The 20,648-nt window shown below is 36.1% G+C and overlaps 1 protein-coding gene across 3 annotated transcripts in view; it reads left to right on the top strand.

Annotated features, from left to right (window-relative positions):
• The first annotated feature begins 320 nt into the window (after nucleotides 1–320).
• The window catches only part of ptpn13 (protein tyrosine phosphatase non-receptor type 13), an 81,382-nt gene continuing 61,054 nt past the window's right edge, over nucleotides 321–20,648 (top strand). For all 3 annotated transcript variants that reach the window (XM_081391384.1, XM_081391385.1, XM_081391383.1), the window contains exons 1-2: nucleotides 321–854; nucleotides 18,507–18,626. In XM_081391384.1, coding sequence (XP_081247510.1) covers nucleotides 18,512–18,626 — 115 coding nt within the window. In that variant the 5' untranslated portion in view covers nucleotides 321–854; nucleotides 18,507–18,511. The remainder of the gene's footprint in view (nucleotides 855–18,506; nucleotides 18,627–20,648) is intronic.

Genomic DNA, 20,648 nt, shown 5'->3' with positions numbered 1-20,648 from the left:
GCATTTATTTTTAATTAAATCACATTTGCATCACATTTGTTGTAGTTAAATGTATTTGTTGCAACAGGTAGCATTGGGCCTTAATATGCAAATATGTAGGTATTTAATGAGATCATTTAATGCGTCACACTTAAAGGTATAGTTCACCCAAAAATGAAAAATTTGGCATCATTTAACGTTACTCACCCTGAGGGCGAGTAAATGATGACAAAATTTTCATTTTGGATGAACTACCCGAGAAGGGTAAGAAAACCTGCTCATTTCTTCAGATGTTTTGTTTTGGTTGCGCAACATATCTGGATGCGTGGCCACCGTGGACTGCGCCTCACTCGAACAACTTTTCGTGGCATTTTCCTCCCAGTCGAGGAGAGTTTCTATAGAGACGCCTCATGTTGCTGGTGTGACGGCTCCTGCTCCGGTGGAAAGCAACCAATGAGAGGCAGGAGTGCGGTGTCTGGTTACTCCCTCTCTCCCGCGAGCAGGAGGGCTCACAGACGCTAGAGAGAGATCTGAACCTCTCGGGCTGGAAGGGTGACTCGGCTTCCCAGAGGAACCAAAGACGCGCTGCCTGTTTTCAGCCGCGTAAAAGATCCTCTGTTTACTCGCAGTCTGCAACATTTTACGCATTATCCTTTAAGGACAATCCAAGGAGTGCTGGTTACTTTTTTTTTTTTTTAAACGGAGATCATGGACCTTACGTTCGAAGTAGCTCTTATGAAGTAAAACCTGTTGCCAGTTCGACTCGGGCTGGTTTTCCATTTCAGGTTTGCTGGTGGATGTGATGCTGGACTCTTGTTTGCGCACTGGCTGGTAGTTGGAGTGAAGTTTGAAGTTGTAGGCCACTTATTTGCGAGGTAAGTTTTTGTTTTTACATCAATACTTTGTTGAGTTTGATGCTACTGCTTGCAAAGTTTACTAGCTTTTACATTGGTCTATAAACCCCGCAAGTAGCTTTGCACACCATGAGGCACCAGGCTTTGGATTAGGAAAGGGTTATGTCTGTATTCGAGCAAAAATGCGACTTTTATTCGAACTTTATTCGAGTTTCATTATCACAGTCTACAGCAAGTTCCAAGAAGGCGTTGTGTATGTAAAATACGAGCTCTGCAAATAGGCTACAAACTGTGCCCAATGTTGCAGTGTTGGATGGTGGAGCGAGTTGGAAGTAACCGCAGGTGTTTTCCTGATGGTCATTGGTCTACCATTGGTCCATTTGAGGGTCTCTTTGGACAATTGTGTGCCTTTAACATGTAATTTCAGTCAGTAATATTGAAATGAAAGACTTTTTATCTTCATTTGGTATTATTATTGTAGGCATGTCATTTTTTGGCTCGGTTTTTTTTTTTTTTTTTTTGTAGCCTGGCCTCCAAATCACAACACTGCAAGTCTAATATCACGAATATAGTCATTGATGCCTAATATGACCTGTTTAAATGGGGAATTGTATAAAAGTTAGATTTTTTTTTTTAATGTGATACTACTACAGAAGATTCAAATTAACAGTAAAGTGCCATGGTATTTCTTGCTAGAACAACATTTCATACTAATTTGACGACCATTGTACATGAATATATCTTTCATACATCAATGAAAGAGAGTTTTAATATTGTAATGTCCATGCCTAGTAAAGTAAATTCTAGACTAGTTTAGTGGTGCTCTCAATTACCTGACCTAAAAATCTGCATCTCTATAAAATCCTGTAATCATAAATTACCTGAAAGTAATGTAAAAAGTGCGGGAAAGCTGTATTTAGCACAATAGTGTTCTCGTCCCAGAAAATTACCATACTATGGTATACCTCCACAGTACATTTTGCAAAAGTTAGAAGGTTGTACTCTGCTTTTTATATCCTGATGACCATCATCATGAGTTTGAGGAACCTTTCATCCTCATGCACTTCAGCTCTCTAAAGCTGTCATTTGAGAGCTGAAACTTGTCATTTTTAGTCTGTTTATATCCCATGATGCCACCCCTGAACTAATGGCAGGCGGAACTGTCTCTTTCCAGTATAAACATAAGGAGTTGTTATGAAATTATGCTGTGTGGTTTGCAGTTCACAGAATTATCAGTGAAAGAGAAGGTTCTTGCACAGAGGAATGTTCCTGACACTAAGGGTGTCTGATTCATCCAGCCATAGTTATAGGGGCCAATACAAGTTCTTGTTTTCTTTTGTGCGGTGGTCCCAAGGTTTGTTTTATCCTCTGCGCTGAGCTCAATGGATCTTTTGTTTCATGTCTCTATTGCAGTACAGTCCAGGCACTGCTTACATCTGGGTTGTGCGAATCTGGCTCAGTAATCTTGCCTAGCCAAACGTCTCAAAGTTAATTTGTGCTGGACAGGAGATGGTTTAGACTTAAAGTCACCATGACATCAAAATTAACAGTTCTTTTTTTATAATATGGAATATTGCATTCTTTATTAAAAAGGATGTCATTGCACAATTATTTTAATTTTTTTAATTCATATACACTCGTAACTTCATTAATTGAAATAACTTCCCCTCCTTCTTGCTCATCTCTTCTCTTTCCTTGTTTACTGGCTTGAGTGCTGGACAACCTGTCACTCACATGAGTTCACAGCAATAGCAAATCACAACCATCTTGTAATCTTAAGTCCCGCCCTTCATTTTTTATTTTTTTTTCCGAGAAGCCGTTTCACCTGGATATGGTGGAGTCTTCCACAATAGGGAATACTATTGCAACTTTGTTCGTTTTTATGCCGATTTTAACGGTGCGGTATGTAATATTGACAGGTAGAGGTTGAAATAGGCACTGAAGTCCAAATTCAAAATATTGGAGAGAGTAGTTGTTTGCCCCGCCCCCTCCTCGTCAGTCATGAAGCTCATGTGGGCTGCCAGATTGAGAACAGGAACAAGCGCAATTGACACTGGAAGGTGTTGAGTTGATTTATTGGTATTTTAATATGCCTCTGGTTTAAGATGGATGCTGATGCTTTTTAGATCAGGTAGAATATGTGATCTCTGACCCTGTTTGTTTGTTGGCTTCCATGGCTGCAATACGCTGTGTTTTCCGCCAACTGTCTACCCGGAGGGTCGAAATACTATTGGGTAAATTGGCAGTGGCCGGGATTACACGTACCAAAACAGACATTCAACACGAAACACACATTTCAAAGTAGAATAACTGGCTGTAGAATTGTTTTTCATAGAAACAAGAATGTCAACTTAGCGTGTTTCCTAAATAACTGCAAACATATTATGGTATTTTTATGCTTTGCTACAGTCCAAAAAATTACATACAGCATCTTTAAAGCCCGTTCACACCAAATATTATAACGAAAAAGATTAAGTTTTAAGAATAGTTCTAAATTTAAAAGAAAAGCAGATTCCACACCACAACTGTAACGATAATGCGACAGAGAAACAATTTTCCAGATGATGAACGATTAAAACATTTACAGCCAATCAGAATCTACAAAGAGCTTGAGCATTTAAAGCGGCAGACGACAAAACAGCATCACTCGCTTATAATAATCAGAATGTTGTCATCTGTTGGTGTCGACGCCAATTTATCGTTATAGTTATCTTTATAGTTAGCCTATACTTCTTGGTGTGAACATAAAGACATCTACACTATAACGCTAACAACACTGAGGAACGATATCATTAAAATCACTAAATGATGAATGATAAAAACATTGACAGCCAGTCAGAATCCACCGAACTTTAAAGAGCTCAAGCATTAAAAGTGGTAGACGATGTAACTACAGTGCACACATATAATAAATAGCATATCATAACCACACTGAGTAACAATGTAATTGGAATCACTTCAAAAACAAATTTTCCAAATGATGAATGCTAAAAAACATTCACAGCCAATCAGAATCCCCCAAACTTTAAAGAGCTTGAGGATTTAAAATGGCAGACAACATACCTGCATAGAACGTCATTATGCGTTGTTGTGGATGCTAATAAATAGTTATAATTATCTTTACAGTTATCATTCTTGATGTGAACTGGCCTTTAGCAAACCAGCTCGTGCAAAAGCACATTTGAACTTTGGCTGTTCAGTCCATCAGTTTTATCCCATCATTTTGAGTACTTGGACTAAAATTTGATGGATGTGAAAGTAGGCCGACAGTGAAAGAGGTTTACCTTCGTCCAGTGCATGAGTTCACCTCTGACTGTCTGAATCCAGCTGCTGTGTATTTCTGTTTGCTATGAGCCTTTCGGATGGATTATGGAGCTTATTATATGATGTAACAGCCATGTGGATGGTGCATTTGGCAGGTGGGTAAGAAAGGGCGCGAGCACTGGTTTGCTTGCTTGTTACGTTTGTGTAAATGTTTATTCTGTTTCCTAACATTCGGGTGAACGGGAAGCTTCAGTAGGCGACTTTGATAAAGTGTCAGAACAGTCTTGGTTGGCCTCTGATTTTACAAAAAGAATAACATAAGCATTGTGTCCACACGTTTTTCCGCTCGTGCTCTAAGGAGATCTTTCTCGCTGGATTGAGAAATGTGTTGAACGGAAGTCTCAGTTTTGATGGCTTCCTGGATCAAGCCGCACCCTCTCACCTTTGATGCTAATTCTGCTCTTTCAGCGTGTTATTTTGTTCTTGTCTGTCTCCGCTGAGGAAATTCCATCTCTGCTGAACCACAACTCAGTGCGCTTTTACACGCCAGACGCTCACAGCTCAGGTTTTTAGTTCGGCCATATTCAGTCATCTGTGTGAGGTGTTTTTCTTTAAAATGTGCAATTGTACTCTCTTTTGCACTCTTTGTGCTTATTCTGAGTAAATGTTTAGGTTTTGGAGTTAGCGCTGATGTGGATTGAAATAAAATGGCTTTTTGGGCACAGAAATAAAGCTCTTAGGCCTGGTTTCACAGACAGGGCTTAGATTAATATTAGTCTTTAGTTCAATTAGAGCATTTAAGTAGCTTTTTAAACATGCCATAGAAAAAAACATTACTGGTGTTCATCTTGAGACAAAACAATGGCATGTTTTAAGATATATCAGTGCAAGTTGCTATCAGTTAAAACATCTTAAACATGCATTTTAGTCTGGGACTAGACTTAAAGGAACACTCCACCTAGGCAGATTTCCTAGGCAGATATTGACTTATATATTAAGGACTATATTAGGGGGAAACACAGGCGAAGCACTGCTACTTGGGCATGATATCTCTGCGCCCAAGTAGCAGTGCTTCGCCTGTGCTTCCCCCTAATATAGTCCCAAGTCAATATCTGCCTTGGAAATCGCCTAGTGTTAATCTGCATCGCTATTTGTACTCGTTGTGAATACGCAGGCCACAAGAAGTAATTAGGTGTTTTTTTTTATTTTTTATATCACTTTTACTCAGGACATGCTAGCTGGCAACAAAGGATTCCATTCATTATGCTAAGCTAAGCAAGCACCGACCCTGTCAAACTAAAACAATGCATGCACTGAGACAAAAATGCATTTGCCCACCTATCTAAATGTAGGAAAGAAGGTGAATAAGCCCTATTTCAAAAAATGGTGGAGTGTTCCTTTAAGCCTTGTCTGTGAAACCGGGGGTAAATGTTTTATATTATGATACACTCCTGTTCAAAAGTTTAGGGTCAATACGATTTTCATATAGCAAATTGATCAAAAGTGAGATTAAAGATTTCTGTTTTAAATAAATGCTGTTCTTTTGAAATTTCTATCCATCAAATAATCCTGAAAAAATGCATCTTGGTTTCCACAAAAATATTAAGTAGCACAACTGTTTTCAACTTGATAATAATAATAAGAAATGTTTCTCGAGCAGCAAATCAGCGTGAATGATTTCTGAGTTATGATGATGCTGAAATTTCAACTTTGCATCACATGAATATATTTAATTTTTAAAAATATTAAAATAGAAAACATTTAACAAATTAAATTGTAATAATATTTCACAAAATTACAGTTTTTACTGTATTTTCTATCAAATATATGCAGCCTTGTTAGAGACTTGTATAACTGGCCCCATAATTTTGAACGGGAGTGTCATTGCTAGTGTTTGATATGATAACTCATTTTACTTTTGTGTTAACACAGGGTGTTCTTGTGTTCTTGCATTGGTTAATTTTCTTTTCAGTGCAGTAAACGAGACATGCAGAGTAAGCTTTAAAATAAAAATGACCATTCTGTTTTGGGTTTTTTTCTTTTTCCCTGGATGATTCACATATTTTGGGGTTTTCCAGGATGGAAACTTACTGAGAGCTGGTATATTTTATGTTCTACCAGTATATCCAAGTCAAACCGGGCTGTTGCCCCGGGCACAGTGTGTATCCCTTTGGCCCAGGCTCAACACGTGGCGAATATTAGTGTGTTTGACCCTGAGAAGCAGCTACAAGTGGGCAGTTTTATTCTGGAGGCCTCTGGTTTTCTCCAGAGCTCTGCTTTAGAGGCTTGATTGATCACACCATTGGGAGAAGAAAAAAAAGAAAAGAAACCTCCCACCCTGTGTGAATTACAAGCATTACCATTACAAAATGGATCACAAAACTGACATTGGATCTAGCAAACATTGAATATAGAAATGGTTTTGGCATTAAAGTACATTGGGAGTTGAGGAAATTAGGGCTGCACAATATATCGTTTCAGCATCGAAATTGAGATGTGCTCATCCACGATAGTCACATTGCAGGATGCGTGATGTCAAGTAGGCCTAAGTAGGGATCGTACACTGTAAAAATAAAAGGTGCCTGGAGGAACCTTTTGGGGTTCTTCACTTCGCCACACCGGCGGAACCGTCTGAAGATCCTCTAGGCACCCTTTAAAAAGGGCCGGTTCTCTGAGGAACCACACAGGTTTCCTGAGGAACTCTTATATTAGGCACTGTGTGGAACCACTTTGGGTGCCTCCAGGAACCAAATTTCATTTTTTTTTTAAATATTTAATTTCATGTTGTTACTATGGTTACCTTTGACTTATATTATAATAAACAAATTGAACCAAATACAAAATAAGAATTGTTTATTACATATTTGATGTTCATTTTTATACATACACTTCCATGCACATGGGGAAAAAAGCTAACTATAGCTTAATATCAATGAATACACAAAAAATTTGTATAATACATAAGCAACATGAATAATCAACCATGTATATACAATAGATAAACAAGAAAAGACATCTCAACAAAATGCATGGAAACACATATGTTCCACTAAATAAATCAATGTAAAAAAATTACATTTGAACTAATTAAAAATGTCCATCATACTTAACTTTAAAACATTTGTGTTTCAGTCCGATGGTTAGTCTGACATCACTGTTTCCAAGTCCAAAAGCTTTATCAGATGCCAAAAACAAACAACAGTGCTAATATACACTAATTGTGCTGAAACCTTTATCTCTATACTGAAATCTCAGATGGTTAGTTATTCAGCTATTTTGAATCATAAAATGTTGAAGTCTGGGATGCCGTTAGACTGGAGACTGTAATGTACAATATGGCTTTTGAAAAGCTTAAATGTGTGACTTGAATCAACAGTGTTCATAAATGGTTGTTGAGTATTCTCATGAAACAAGATAGAGGAAGTAGAAGTAGAGGCTTCGACCCGAAACAGAGTTAAGGTGCAGTAAAATTATCTGTTGTTCTGTGAATGTTCACTGGTGAATTCAGTCATTTCAATATGAATTCACACGATCAGCAATTTCGTTTGTGGTCAAAAATGTCACTATGGGACCAAGTTGGTGTGAGGTACTTAATGAGTTAGAAAAGTGAAAAGGTACAGCATCGTTTTCCGTTTGTTTTTCCTCTTTTCTGGTGGATGGTCCAGGCACTTCAATGATTTTCAGGTCTACAGGAGGATTTTTATTCTTGATCAAACTTGTATTTCAGCTTTCCGAGATCCCTGCAAAGTACAAAATTTACTGTTAGTAATGTTATTAAAGTGATAGTTGTGAAATTTAAATAATTTCCTCAGCCTTGTGACGTTCCAAACCTGTTTGACTTTCTGTCTGTGGAACCCAAAAGCAGATCTCAGGCATAATGCAACCCCTGTCACCGATCGCTGACACTGCATGAAACACAAGCAGAAAAAAAATGTGTAAATCATTCATGAAACCATTCTTATGCACACTTGTCTAGTTCAATTCAATGCAACAATTTATGTAAAAATGGTTAAGCTCCAAAAATGTCCCAGAAAAGATCCTAAAAATAATCAATGAGTTCACAACTCATGTGTTATGGGTTGTGTTGCAAGTCTTCTGAAGCCTAATTGCTTTTTCATATTTATTTATTTTTTTGTCGAAAAAGACTAAACTTGAAGTTATAATTCAGAGTTAAAATGTCTATTGCATTTTTTGTGAATCAAACCTGTGATATTATTTTTCTGAGTAACATGAATGAGATTTGAGATCATGAGAAAAGATTTTCAGAGAGTAACTGATTAAAAAACACAAGTACACAGTCAAACAATACAATTTCACACAGAGAAAGTTCATAGTAATAAAGTACTTGCATGTGGTGCAGGTAACTTACTGTAATTCAATGTTGCCACTGAAATGTTCAGATTATTTTAGAAATGTAATGGTTGTTCTGGGGAAACAAAAGAACAAAGCTGATTATTCACAACATAATATTTATTGACCAGTAAATGGAGAGAGAATGAGGGCACCTGTAGTAAGTAAAGTTAACGTTAGGCTAAACAAAAACAGAGCAAACTATAACCTGTTTTTGTTATTCATAACAAACGCCAAGAATCAGAGAATTTTCTAAATTAGTTAGGGTATATCAGCAATTTGAAGACACAGTTGTACAAAATATGTTGAATTGAATGACTAAATCAATCTAAGACAATAAGTCAATCATTTCCATTTGTTCATTAACGTTAGATCAACGTAGTTAGCATCGCGGCTAAAACCTTCATACCAGATACTGTGCAATAAACGAGTGGTAAACACTGTAAAAACGTAGTAATGTATAATAAATTTAGTTTATATATATGTGTGTTTAAATATATAGTGAATAGACTCTGTATTTATATTTATTTGGCGAGTTTACAAACCTTGTAATGGAGAGCCGAACAAACGGCGGAAGCTTTGATGAGAGGAGCCGTTACTTTCTGATGACGATCAGCTGAGCTTTGTTGCGCGCGAGCAGCGCGAGGATCACTGAAGCGACGACAGCAGAGGAATAGCAGCAGTTTCGTGACAGAATAATACTTTTCTCCTCCTGCTTCTTCTTCTTCATATAATATTATTATTATTTAGTGTTGTTGTTTAAGGTTTAAATGACTTAATAAAATAGGCCTATACTAAATATATGTAAGCTACCCAAGTGAAAAAGACTATAGTTACTGTTAAATGTATTAAAAATGCATTAAAGTATATTTGTATTGTAGGTCTACTAAAAACACACTCAAGTACATTTTTAATACATTTAATAGTACATCTTTTTCACCTGGGTATGTATACTGAATCAAACTTGCCTATAATAATAATAATAATAAAAATGCATTAAAGTAGGCTATATTTGTATTGTAGGTCTACTAAAAACACACTCAAGTACATTTTTAATACATTTAATAGTACGTCTTTTTCACCTGGGTATGTATACTGAATCAAACTTAAGTAGCCTATAATAATAATAATAATAGGATAATAATAATAATAATAGAATAATAATCTAATTCGGGCCTCACTGAACCATTGGGTTCCTCCAGATGCTGGCTTTAACATAAGAGATCTTCCAGGAACCACTTAAATGTTAAAAGATCTTCCAATAACCCTTTTATCGCATTTAAGTTCCTCTATTTTCCCCCAAAGCACTTCAAGGTCTCATGGTAATGAAAAGGTGACTCCAGAACCTCTGAAGTAAATACAAAGTGCTTAAAGGATCCCATAAGTTCCAGCAAGAACCTCAAAGATTGTCAATGCTCCTCCAGTAACCCTACTATAGGAAAAAGAGCTTTGAGGCACCAAAATTACATTTTGAAGTTCCTTGAGTATCCAACAGGATACTTGAGGCTCCTTTAGTTTTTACAGTGTAGTTGATCCGTATGGACCAGGCCCCACTGTTCGGAATGCATGCGATTTTTAGTTTAACCATCACAGAGTGAAAGTTTATCATTTGCATGCGTTTTAAGTCTAGTTAGTTTTAACACTCAAGTGAGTTCAAAACATTCAAGCACAAGATGACTTGAAAGAATAATCATTTCGGAACTCGCACACTGTTTCATAAACAACGCAACACAACGAATACAGTTCTGAATTATTTCAAAATGGCAGTCTCAGCGAGTATCCTCGTAAACACAATTGCTTGCGTCTTAAGTGAACATAAACAACTGAGAAAGAAAACTGATCCTGTGTCTGTATATTGGATCCGTCATTTGGCACTATATTTGCATTATAAGTCACAGTACATTTTAGATGATGACTATCATGGATTCTGTATTCTGGAAAAAAGGTACATTTTTATCTTTCACTTCTTCCATTTATTATTAACAATCTTTTAAAAACTTTTTTACTTCATAAATTGAACATTTTGAGTCTAATTGGCTGCATAGACTATATTGTCCAGCCCTGGTGGAGCGTGTGGAGGAAAGAAGAAGAGAAAAGGAGGAGTTGATTGGCATAGTTCTGTTCTCCAACCTTGTTTTTTACTAGAGATGGGAGAAATGGAAAGAAATGATAGGCTTCCTGAGCAGTGAACAATCATGATGAACTTGCACAAGCAAAGTGGTGGAATAGGAAAAGAGATGAAGATCAGGGGCGGGGTTAGTCTTTCATCCAAGTAGTGACTCATCCAGGGTAAAAGGGAGTTCTTCTGCCTCTACCATGTAAAAGTGTGTTTTGTTTTATGCTGCAGAAAATATGCACCGATTCATCATGGTGCAGTAATCTGGTCCTTCCAGTCGCCTGTGTTACTTCCCCATAAACTGCAGACAGAAGCCTACTGTTCTAAGCTGACTTTAGCGAAGCGTGTTGTCAGGGATTATTGTGCACTAGTCATTGTGTGTATATATATGTATACACACACTCACACACACACACATATATAATGCAGTTTTTTATTTTGTCCCATGCCAGTTTGCACACCAACAACTAAATGAACATTCTAGCCTATATATTAATTAGATTTGGATTACATTACTCTCCTAATTGCTAATTGTGTGATTTATATGGTTAGTTACTTCTTATTATTCCTTTTTGACATTGTTTTTTGTCCATGACCTTTTCAGAACAGACTTGCGACCAATTTTTAGGTCATGGCCCACCAGTTGAGAACTACTATTTTGAAGCTGAAATGAGAAGAACCTAATTTGAGAAAGGATAGTTGCTTCCTGTTTTATGTCATACAAGCTTTTTAGGACTCAGTGACCTGTATTTGGAAAATCTATGAGGTATTCCAGGCTCTCAAGTTTTCCTTATTTTTAACAGAGATTGAGTGAGAGAGAGAGAGAGAGAGGTAAGGGGATCCAGCAAAGGATTGTGGGAGTTTGGAGTGTTTTTTGCTCTCTTCGGTCAAAAGCATCTCCAAGAAAGATTTTCGGCTCAGCTTACTGGCATCAGGCTGTTTTTAGAATTACAGATGATTTAACCGGGTCCAACCACAGATTAATGTTATGAGAAAATTAAACATCCTCTCTATTGGGCTTTGGTGTTCTGTTGGAAACTGTTAGCCCATGCTTAAAAAAAAAAAAAGATTGCTTCTAGAGTTTTATTCTTGAATCTGCATACTGCCAAGTTCTGCAACTAAATGGAAAATACTGAAATGATGACTCCTGTCTCGGGCATTTATGGGAAAAACAGAGTGCTTGTATCATCTGGAAGATGACTTAAAACAAGCGCTGTTCGCCTATCTCATTAACCCTGTTCTCTACACTGAATAAAATTAGTGTTGGATTTATTTTCATTCAGAAATTTCTAGTAAATTTCACAAATGATTGTAAAGAAATGGCAAGTACCATTGAATTAAACATGGAATTTTTAAGGTGAGGTAGAAAGACTCAAATTGTATTTTAATGTGGAAAAAAGTTCTCCACATTTTTTAACTTTAAAACATTTTTTTTACACAGTCCATGAAAGTTTCTTTTGGGTAAAGGGGTTTCACCCGCATGAGGATCGTGATGAGATATCACGTTTCAAAGATGAATGTCTTTAAAATCCTCATTACTGTGATCAGGAAAACCCTGACCACGCTCATTGTTTGTGTTTCCCCAGCTCGCTCGGCACTGGGGGAATAATCTTGGCCTGAATCTACTATCCATTGCAGCTCTTCTTTCAGTACTGACTAGTTTTGGGGCTTAGTTTCATGTCTCAGCTCATTGCCGCTGTCTAGAGAAAATCTTGAATCCCCATAATTTAAAAGATCCTACATGACCATTATGGAAAATAAGCTGCAAAACTGGCTCATTAAGAAATTCACAGCATTAAGCAACTTTGGTATATAACTGCCCACATTTACATAGCAAATCACAACCAGTGTTTAGTAAAATGGTGGGATACTTAACTGAAAATAAACCTATAAAACATTTTTATTAATTGAAATTAAATAAATGTTAACTGAAATAAAATAAAATATACAAAAACAAACGTAACTTTAACACCATGAAATCAAAATGGCCAATTTTTGTTTTTGAGTAATATTGCAGCCTTTGTTGTTTATTTGTCAGTGCACATCATTATTATTATTATTTTTTTAATTCATGTGTCCTCTTAATCTTTAATCAAAATAACTTCCCCTCCTCCTTGCAGCAACATCTCTTCTCTCATGATGTGTTTACTGGTGTGAGGGCGGGGCAACTTGTCACTCACATTAGAGTGACCAATAGCAAACCAAAACCATCCAATCAATTCCCCATGAACAAAATCAAGTCCCGCCCTACATTTGTTCTTGTTTGAGAAGCCGATTCAATCAGATGTACGTCACAACAGGGAAGGAAATACTATCACAACTTCCGTTTCATGCTGACTTTAAACTTGTTTTGTTTCAGCCAGTTGCCAATAAGTTTCTCATTTTCATTTAGTTTAACCTTATGTAAAAAATAACTAAAAGTAAAACTGAAATAAAATGTATAAAATCAAATTACTAAAACTTTTAACTAAAATGAAAAAATAAAAACATACCAAATATTAATAAAAACGTTAAAAAAGGTGCAGTAGCAAAAAAAAAAAAAGTAAAAATGTTATGCTTTTTATGTAATGTTTGTACTTTTTAAATTGTGGCTTTTTTTCTGCAAGAAACCTTGATCAAAATGAATAATGGTCATCAGGAAAATCGCAATTAAAATATGGCCTTTTAAAATAGGCATTTTATAAAGCTTAATATTACAGAAGTAGTTTGAAGCTGTGTTGTTTTTGTGTGTTTTTGCTTGTGTAAAATACACTTTAAAAACAGGCTTTTCTTCCTCCTCTTGAAACATTTTCCCCAGACGTGCAAGATTTCTCCCTGAAGTGATTACATACCGCATAACCCAAATTCCCCTGCAGTCCTGAGCATTTCAGTGCTGCTTGATGTCTTTTAACATTTTTAGAAATAACTGCCACCATGCATAATGACTGGAAAAGAAACTTTTCTGAAATTTACATAATGAAATAAACACTCGGGTGTGAGAGCTCACATTGGGTGGAAGGTGTAACGGATGCTACACTATGTTCAGAATGGAATGCTAGCGTATCTCATACTGCATCATGGTGTATATATGTGACCCTGGAACGCAGTCATAAGTCGCACGGGTATATTTGTGGCAATAAACCTACCGTATATACCTAAAATTTCCTACCGTAAATATATAAAACATTTATTTTTGTGAGTGAATGCAGCACAAACAGCGCGAACATAAATGGACAACTCTGAAGGTGATTTTTTTTATGTTTCTATATATATATATATATATATATATATATATATATATATATATATATATACAGTGCCCTCCACAATTATTGAACCCCCTGGTAAATATGATCAAAATTGGCTGTAAAAAATAAATCTGCATCGATTATCCTTGTGATCTTTCATTCAAAAAATGTGCAAAATTCTAACCTTTCATTGAAGTAAAAGAATTGAAAGTGGGGGAAAATCACATTATGAAATAAATGTTTTTCTCCAAAACACGTTGGCCACAATTATTGAAACCCTTTTATTAAATACTTTTTGCAATCTCCTTTTGCCAAGATAACAGCTCTGGGTCTTCTCCTATAATGCCTGATGAGTTTGGAGAATAACTGACAAGAGATCAGAGACCATTCCTCCACACAGAATCTCTCCAGATCCTTCAGATTCCCAGATCCATGTTGGTGCTCCTCCTCTTCAGTTCACTCCACTCATCAGGTCAGGGAACTGTGACGGTCATGGCAGAAGCTTCATTTTGTGCTCCGCAACAAATTTTTGTTTTGATTTTGATGTTTGTTTTGGATCGTTGTCCTGATGGAAGATCCAACCACGGCATATTATAAGATTTCTAGCAGAGGCAGACAGGTTTTGATTTTTTATCTGTTGATATTTGATAGAATCCACAATGCCATGTATCTGAACAAGAAGTCCAGGACCTCCAGCAGAAAAATATGCCCACAACATTAAAGATCCAATGGTATATTAAATTGTACACATGGGGTACTTTTTATCCTTGTTCACCAAACCCATCTAGTGTGTTTGCTGCCAAAAAGCTCTGTTTTAGTCTCATCTGACCACAGAACCCTGTGTTGTTTGAAGATCCAGTCGTGTCTGACAATTAAATTTGTATATAGTTTTACTCATTGTGACGGATGATTAAGGGGATTTGGCCTTTGTGTTTCCTCATATTTAAACTCCTGTGAAACACGAAGTCATAGCTGGACAGTTTCATTTTCCTAGTCACCCTGGTGTACTAAAAAAGGTAAATATTAATGGGAATATACTTCAGAGATATTTTACTCGTAAAAAATTCTAGGGGTTTCAATAATTGTGGCCAACATGTTTTGGAGAAAAACATTTATTTCATAATGTGATTTCCCCCCACTTTCAATTCTTTTACTTCAATGAAAGGTTAGAATTTTGCACATTTTTTGAATGAAAGATCACAAGGATAATCGATGCAGATTTATTTTTTACAGCCAATTTTGATCATATTTACCAGGGGGTTCAATAATTGTGGAGGGCACTGTATATATATATATATATATATATATATATATATATATATATATATATATATATATATATATATATATATATATATATATAATATATTTATTTATTTATTTATTTATTTATTATTATTTTATTTTTTTTGTACCCTCAGATTCCAGATTTTCATAGCTGTATCTCGGCCAAATATTGCCCTATCCTAACAAACCATACATCAATGGAAAGCTTATTTATTCAGCTTTCAGCTGATGTATAAATCTCAATTTCAGAAAATGTACCCATGTGACTGGCTTTGTGGTCCAGGGTCACATATTGTATCTGCATGCAGTATGTAACATATGGTTCACACATGACTAAGTTGCACATGTAATTCAGCAGAAAGCGGCACCCACAATAAGTACAGTTTAATTGCCGTTTTTCAGTGATGGACAGTAACAAAGTATTTTTATTTTGGGAAACTTTTACTTTTTCTTCACTGTGACCGATGGCGTGAAAGTTACTAATGCTGAGTTTTAGGATTTATTGTTGTTACTGAAAATCATATTTAGGTTACAACTGTCAGTTGTTTGTGAACTAAATCTGCTGTAAAAGGGAATATTGACACGTCCACATTTGTGTATTACTGTTTGAACAGGGAAGGTTTTAGGTAAAACTAAACATAACATTAAAATAACTCAAATTATTATATTATTATTATTATATTATCAACTAAAATGTTTGCATAGTGTTTTTCTTAAAATGTTAACACATAAATATTAAGTGTCTGCATAATCTTCCTTATTGACTAGTTCTGGCTACTTGAAAATTCATAATAATTCATAATTTTGTCAGACTGAGCTGTAGCCTATTTAATCTCCATCTGTGTGTCTAGTACATGTACTATATACGTTGAATTTGTCTGTTTTTAAAGTATTTTAATGTTAAAAAATCTGCTACATTCACTTTTGTTGTAAGTGCCTCACTGTAGATCAGTCTTTTGCTATTTAAAGAAAATGAGTGACTAGTGGAAGTACATTTTTGTGGTAATCCACATTATGTGTGTACTAAATCTGGAATATGTCTTTAAAGGGAAGTCAGATGCATTGTATTGTGAAATACTGTATTCGTTGTAGTCATGCAAGTATTCAGTGCAAGCTGAAAATTTGCATACTGTGCAAACTACTAAAAAAATTGGTAGTTTACCATTCCAAATAGTCACATTTTTATGCATTTGGCTGACACTTTTATCCAAAGTGACATTTTATCTGTTCATGCATTCCCTTGGAATTGAACCGGCTATGACCTTGGTGTTGCTCTACTGGAATGAATATCTGCCATATTTTTTTACACTGGTTCTCTCCTGTTCTCCTGTGGCTAAACGTACCGGTGGGAATGACCCAGTGTTCCACTGCACCCTGAGAGACGGGGGAAAACATTCCACTCGTTGGCTGTGTTGGAATAACAAAAGCCGAGGAAAACAATCTGCATACGACAGCCCCCCACACTAAAGGCTAATGAGGCGTGCGGGAGGGGTCCGGATCATACTTTCCTCTCCTCATATCCCTCTTTCAGAGAGTTTCACATCCCCAATGGCATTCCTGCATAAATATGCGCCAATCTGTAGAGCTTTCTTTCTCTTATGTGGAATGAGCCGCTCTCGTTGGGGCCTTAAGTATCTTAGATGGAAGGTGATTGCCATGTCTTTTAGTGCATTCTTCATGGGTGTTTGGTCTCAGAAAATGAGATTTAGAGCTTTTTAAAAAGTTAATATAGCCACTGTTGATAAACATTTATTTACTCACACACACACACACACACACACACACACACACACACACACACACACACACACACACACATCTCCACCCTTAAACCTGTTTTTATATTTTATCCAAATTGTAATGAAAGATTACAGATTTTTTTTTTTTTTACTTTCAGATAACATGAATTGATAAATTGGCCTTATTGAGCCTGATTTATTGCTTGTTTGTGATTGTATGTAAATGGTATATAAATATATTTTATATTATATATATAATTTGTTTTTTTACCAAATATTTGTTATTTTCTCCCAAATGTGGTCTCTATTATTTATTTTTATTTAACTCCCTTTATCACTTAATATATTTTTGATCACTTTATATAATATGAAAATGAAAAATTCCCCGAAAGTTGATCTCCAAACATGACAGAAGTCACATGTGCTCTGATGTTTCATGCATGCACGCGTTGCCTAAAAAAAGTCTGACTCCACAGTTCAATTGAAATGTGACATATGACCATTTAGGTAGCCCCGCATAATGCCCGCTCAAAAGTAATCCCTTAAACCCTGAGCTTCCTCTGTCTCTCTTGCCTCACAGCATGCTGGGATTTCCAGGGGTTTATGGCTCTTTGTAACTACAGCTGTGGTTAACATAATGACGAACAATTTCACTGCAAGTGTTACTGACCCCACCCTGACAATTAGACCTGACGGGACACACACAGGTTTGCTTGTTTTGGTGTGACATTATGGCGATTGATGGACTGTTTGGATCAGCTGTGCAGTTTCAGGAGCGTTCTCTCTTTCAGGTTCACATTTAAAATGGAAGAATCACAGATTTCTCCTCACCTAATCATAATAATCATGAATGTTTTTTATGTCGTCTTCCACCCACCCCTGTATTCCATGGCCGTGTGGGCGGGGCAAATAATATTATTATATATATATTCATAGCCTACTTTTAATGTTCCATTCAAATCCTTATGGATAAAATCAAGCTTTGCTCTACATTATTTCCAGATGAATATTGTTACACTCGGAAATATGGTGCATTTTTAAAAGGTAAATGTGTAGCTATTTCTTTAAGCCAGCGTGAAATCAAAACGACCCCCATTTATTTAATACATATTTTGTGTCTTAGTGCAATAAATTGGGTTCAGTAAGGCATTTAAAAAAAAGGCTGCACTTTATTTTACAGTACGTGTGAGTAGTGTACTTAGTGTACTTACCTAAGAAAGTACTGGGTCATATAAGGTAACTATATGGGTTAAGTTCAGGGTTAGTACCTAGTTATTACCCATAATTACTATAATAAGTACATGGGGAACAGGACTATAAAATAAAGTGCTACCAAAAATCTTATTGTGCCTGACTTATCAGTTCTTGTTATACTAAAGAAAAAAATGATCTTCCTAATCTTTTGTTACTCGCTCCTCCTCTAAATTACTTTGTGTGTTGGCTGACATCACTTGGTTAACAATAGCCAAACAGATATTTACTGTAGAATTTGTTTTAGGCTACTGTTGTAGGTGATGCAGCCTTTCTACAGTTTTGCCAAGTTAGCAATAATAGCAAATACCCGATACATATTTGGTTCTTCAGAATTTAAAATCCTCATAGATGTGCAGAGAGCACTTGTAAATGTCCTGGATGTACAATGTTGATGGTGATTGTATGAATAACATTGATGTGTTCTGTGGTCCCGTAGGCAGCATGCATGTGTCTCTGGCAGAGGCGCTGCAGGTGAGAGGAGGACCGCTGCAGGAGGAGGAGGTCTGGGCCGTCCTGAACCAGAGCGCAGAGAGCCTGCATGAACTCCTCCGCAGAGGTAAACCGCGCTGATAACTCCCACATCTCCCGAGGGTACCCAGCCATGTTGGCTCTGAACTCGAGGCCTTGGGATGGCCGAGACAATCAGAGACCTTGGATTGCAGTCTGGTATCTTTGGAGCACATAAGAACGTTTGTTGATAAAACATGTCCAAAGTGTTCAGCAATCTGCTCAAAGTACGCAGGGTTTTTGCAAATGAAACCAGCTATCTGGCTTCCTTTGGTTAAAGTGCAAGCCATAAAGTCGCATAAATGCGGTGTAAACGCCAGTCATCCAAAACTGAAGGAAGTTATATGAAGGAATCTGTTCCAAAACCTATGAGATTCTACATAGTCATCATTGTAATGTTCCTTATGTGAGCTTTGATACAGTAGTTCCAAAAGGTAGATTCTTTTCATTTGGTCAAATTTAGCAGGTTTGCATGTATTCTTCACAAAGAATGAAATCCCACAATGCACTGCAAGAAGATCAGTAAAAAGGAATGTATCCAAGATGGCTGACAAATTGAAAGTTTAGAAATGGTGATTATAAATATACACATAAAGAACTATCCCCATTGAAAGCAATTGTGAGTCAAGTCTTCTATTATAGAGTGTGGCATGAATCCTGCAGGTTTGAGTTTGATGTGTTTGTAAGGAAACCATCATCTTTGACCTCTTCAGAACCCGGTAGCTTCTGTTGCCAAGTAACATACAGAGAATGCTGCTTTATTTTGAAAAATCTGACCTTGTGTGTTCCAAACCAGTGCAGTGCCATTCAGAGTGTTTTTATTAATAGTTTGTGGAATGTTAGATTTACATTCCATTTCATCAATTATTGCAATAATACGCTCAGGGAACGTCTCACTCTCTCTGCTTTTTAGATAGATTTTTTGCCCCTCTAATTATTTTCACTCTCTTTTTGTCTGAATCTTTCCTTGTTCACCTGGTTTCTCTGGTTTGGTCAGCATGTTGCAATTTCAACTTTCTATAACCTGAAACTTTGTAGCTATTCTTTCCTCTTGTCATGATTGCAAACATTCTTGTTTGTTAAATGTACAAGATGTCTCGGTTTAACATTTCGGAAGGAATCCATTATCTATTCAGTGGTGGAATTTCATGCGCTAACCTTGTGTTTGTGTGTAAATTACCACACCATGGTAGTAAAAATTTCCATCAAAAAAAACATAAGGCTGTGCTGGTGAAACTCGAAAAATTAGAATATTGTGCAAAAGTTATAATTTTGATGATTATGGCTTACAGCTTATGAAAACCCCAAATTCAAAAAAGGTTTCACCTTTTAATTTGAATTACTGAAATACATGAACTTTTGCACGATATCCACATTTTTCGAGTTTCACCTGTATATGATTTAATATATTATATAACTATATTTATATTATATATAACTATATTTATATTACATACTATTATGTAGCTAAAAATCATAATGCAGTCTGTAAAAGCAAGCATTATAGCACTCAGAACACCTTCATAGAAATGCGTTAAAACACCTTAGCAACCACATAGCAATTCGCTAAAAACAATCTTCTAAACACTTTAAGCAACTTTTTTTTTCTAAGAAAATGTTAAAATCTAGTTATTTGTAGTCCAATATCTTGGTGTAATTGTTAAAATCTGTCATTCTTTTGGTTGATTGTTGCTATAAGATTAGAATAGCTTTTTTGTAGCAATAACCACAGTAACTTTATTTTGGTGGAAACTATGGTTATCATATGACCTATCTGAAAAACTTCAAGCACTAGAAATAATAAATAGCCTACTACATAATTGTATATAATCAAATGTATAAAAAACACCTGCATAGTCTTCTCTGTGTAAATTAAATATACATTTACTCTTATTAAAAAGTTACAAAAGTGGTTCAGTCTAGAGCAGTGAGATATTTTTGTTGCTGTTTGATTAACATTAATAACGAAAGCATTTGGATGCTGTCGCTTTAAGACAGACTGCACTGATCCAGTATACTCGTGAGTTTTATTTCTCGACAGTTTATCTTTGCTTAGGACATAAATGACTGT

This window comes from Scardinius erythrophthalmus (assembly GCF_964197995.2).
Source record: "Scardinius erythrophthalmus genome assembly, chromosome: 17".
In the NCBI taxonomy this organism is placed as follows: domain Eukaryota; kingdom Metazoa; phylum Chordata; class Actinopteri; order Cypriniformes; family Leuciscidae; genus Scardinius; species Scardinius erythrophthalmus.
This window is presented reverse-complemented; position numbering and strand designations above follow the sequence as displayed.